The 2,278-nt window shown below is 45.0% G+C and overlaps 1 protein-coding gene across 1 annotated transcript; it reads right to left on the reverse strand.

Annotated features, from left to right (window-relative positions):
• Nucleotides 1-1,050: 1,050 nt before the first annotated feature.
• On the reverse strand, nucleotides 1,051-1,767 carry SETTUDRAFT_33516 (uncharacterized protein; the record flags this gene model as incomplete). Its single annotated transcript, XM_008030606.1, has 1 exon — nucleotides 1,051-1,767. The coding sequence occupies one exon, from the start codon at nucleotides 1,765-1,767 to the stop codon at nucleotides 1,051-1,053; it is 717 nt and encodes a 238-aa protein (XP_008028797.1).
• Between the last annotated feature and the right edge of the window lie 511 nt (nucleotides 1,768-2,278).

Genomic DNA, 2,278 nt, shown 5'->3' on the forward strand with positions numbered 1-2,278 from the left:
AATGTGGTGGAGCGAACCTTTGGTGTCTTCAAACGGCGATGGCGAGTATTTGATCGGACTCATGAGTTCAGCGTGAAGAAACAAGCTCAACTAGTATACGCGTTAGCTGTTATCCAGAAGTGGATGAACAAATCTTATGCGGTAGAGGAGGACGTACATTGTTCGGAGGATGGAGACATCGATCGCGATGACTATGATGATGCTAATCCCCGCTAAAATCGCCGAATTATTGAGCCTAACAATCGCACAATGAACGTAGAAAGAAAAGAGATGACAAGAAGCATGTGGGAGGAGTATTAGAACGCGATTGCAGCTTTGGTGTTGTAGAATTTGCGAAGGTTTGGCAGAAAAATTGGCAGAAGTTTGGTGTATTTCTATATTCGAAAGTATGGTGTTGATGTTCCTAGACCCCTGTTTTAGCGCGTGCACAGGCCGCCTACGCTGCCTATAGCAGCGCGCCTGACTGTAACAGTCTGTAAATACTGTTTCACCCAGATATGCCCTATAGAATTTATATGGGAGATATCTGGATAGCTGGACTGAATCTTTCAGGCGCGCAGCTTGATATCGCTACTTATCACCACGCCCCACTTAGGAAACTCAACACCAACGCTAAAATTCTATACAATTTTCCTAGCCTAGCCTAGCGCGGCAGCGGGTTCACTTTATATATTCTCACCACCAATGCTACTATCAAAGCTACTCTCTATAACCAACAACTGCGACTCATCTACGCCGCCTGAAACCATCGCATTATTCCAACTTATCTCATCAACGTCATCTTGCGTATTGTTTCTACCACTTTTTTCGAGATTTTCAGCTGTCAAAGGTGGTGAAAATTGCCGCTATTCAGCCTCGCAATCCGCGATCGCAAGGTCAATATCCTCCCACAGATACTCATCAAAAGCCATACTTGCGGCAATCGCTATACGTATCAAAAGTTACATATTGTTTGGCTTCAAACTCACTCTTGAATAGGCTCGTCACTACGTCGCGATACCTAAATATAAGCAACCCAAACTCAGCTTTGAACATCTGGATCGCCTCTATCTAATAATCCCTCTCGATCTCCGCCACCGCCCAGCTGATATAGCTGTTTAACGTGGACATCTCATCGCTGATTGTTATGATAGGTTTTGAAGTTTTGACTCTCTTCTGCGATGGGGATCCATTGGCTTCGTGACGCCGTTTTAGATGTGAGGTTATCGCTTCCGTAGCTGCTAATAAAGAGCTACTAACCATGTGGCAGTCATCACTTCCTGTTGAGGCTTCCACCGGCGGCAGCTCCACGTTATCGCCTGTTGCAAACATGTTCGCATAAAGATATGCTTGCTTTTCTGGGAAGGGGATCTTGTTATTGCGCAGCCTTTGGAAGTCAGGATTAGCATCAAACCATTGGTCAACTGCTTCTACTGGCTCGAGCGGCGCTCCGTTTCTTGGGTTGTAAGTGCATCCTGATCGATTTTGAAACTTCTGCCACAGCCTATAGTCACGTTTCAAAGCGTCGTACTTGTTTTTAATACTGTCGATAGTGATGGCCTGTTTGGTATGGGTACTCACCGCCGTGAGTACCCTTTGCAACACCTCTGGCTTGACGCCATTTGACAGCCCTAGGTGCGACTCTATCATTGTATCTAGAAACGCGCTTAGCATGGGGAGATTCCATGACACTCGAGTACGCCGTGCGCGTATAGGTGGAGGCTGTGAGCTTGGCAGCAGCGGCGGCGACTGTTGGGATAGCTGTGAGATTTTCGGGGTATCCGACATGTGAATGATACATAATAAGCGCTGTTGCAGAAAACTTTGGTTATATATCAGCTAAACCCTTTTTGATTTGCTTACAAATTTCTATATATTTTACAGACGATATAATTTATCGAAACTAGACAGCCCCAAGCTTTGCAACAGCTGTTGTCGACCCCACAATTCACCGCGCTAAACCCACGCTAAATTTTCTGCCGGCACGATAGCTATCGCTGTTGTTGTCGCTGTTGGGGAAACCAGACAGGCCTTAAGTAATATTAGAAGAGATTAATCCCTCAAGATTCTACCCCAATTTCCCTAGACTTCCCCACTTTCTTACGAATTATACGGTGGCGATTCTATAAACTTTCGTAAAACTTTGGTTAATTCTATAGCTAAAGCTTATTTACTTAACATAATATCTAACCTTGGGTGATATCGCCGGACGAAGTCGATGCCTCGAGTTTCAAACATTTCATTGCCGTTGGGTGTATATATAGTGGGGTGGAATTCGTAAGTGAAGCCTCAGCCTTTA

This window comes from Exserohilum turcica (genome assembly GCF_000359705.1).
Source record: "Exserohilum turcica Et28A unplaced genomic scaffold SETTUscaffold_5, whole genome shotgun sequence".
NCBI classification, from domain to species: domain Eukaryota; kingdom Fungi; phylum Ascomycota; class Dothideomycetes; order Pleosporales; family Pleosporaceae; genus Exserohilum; species Exserohilum turcicum.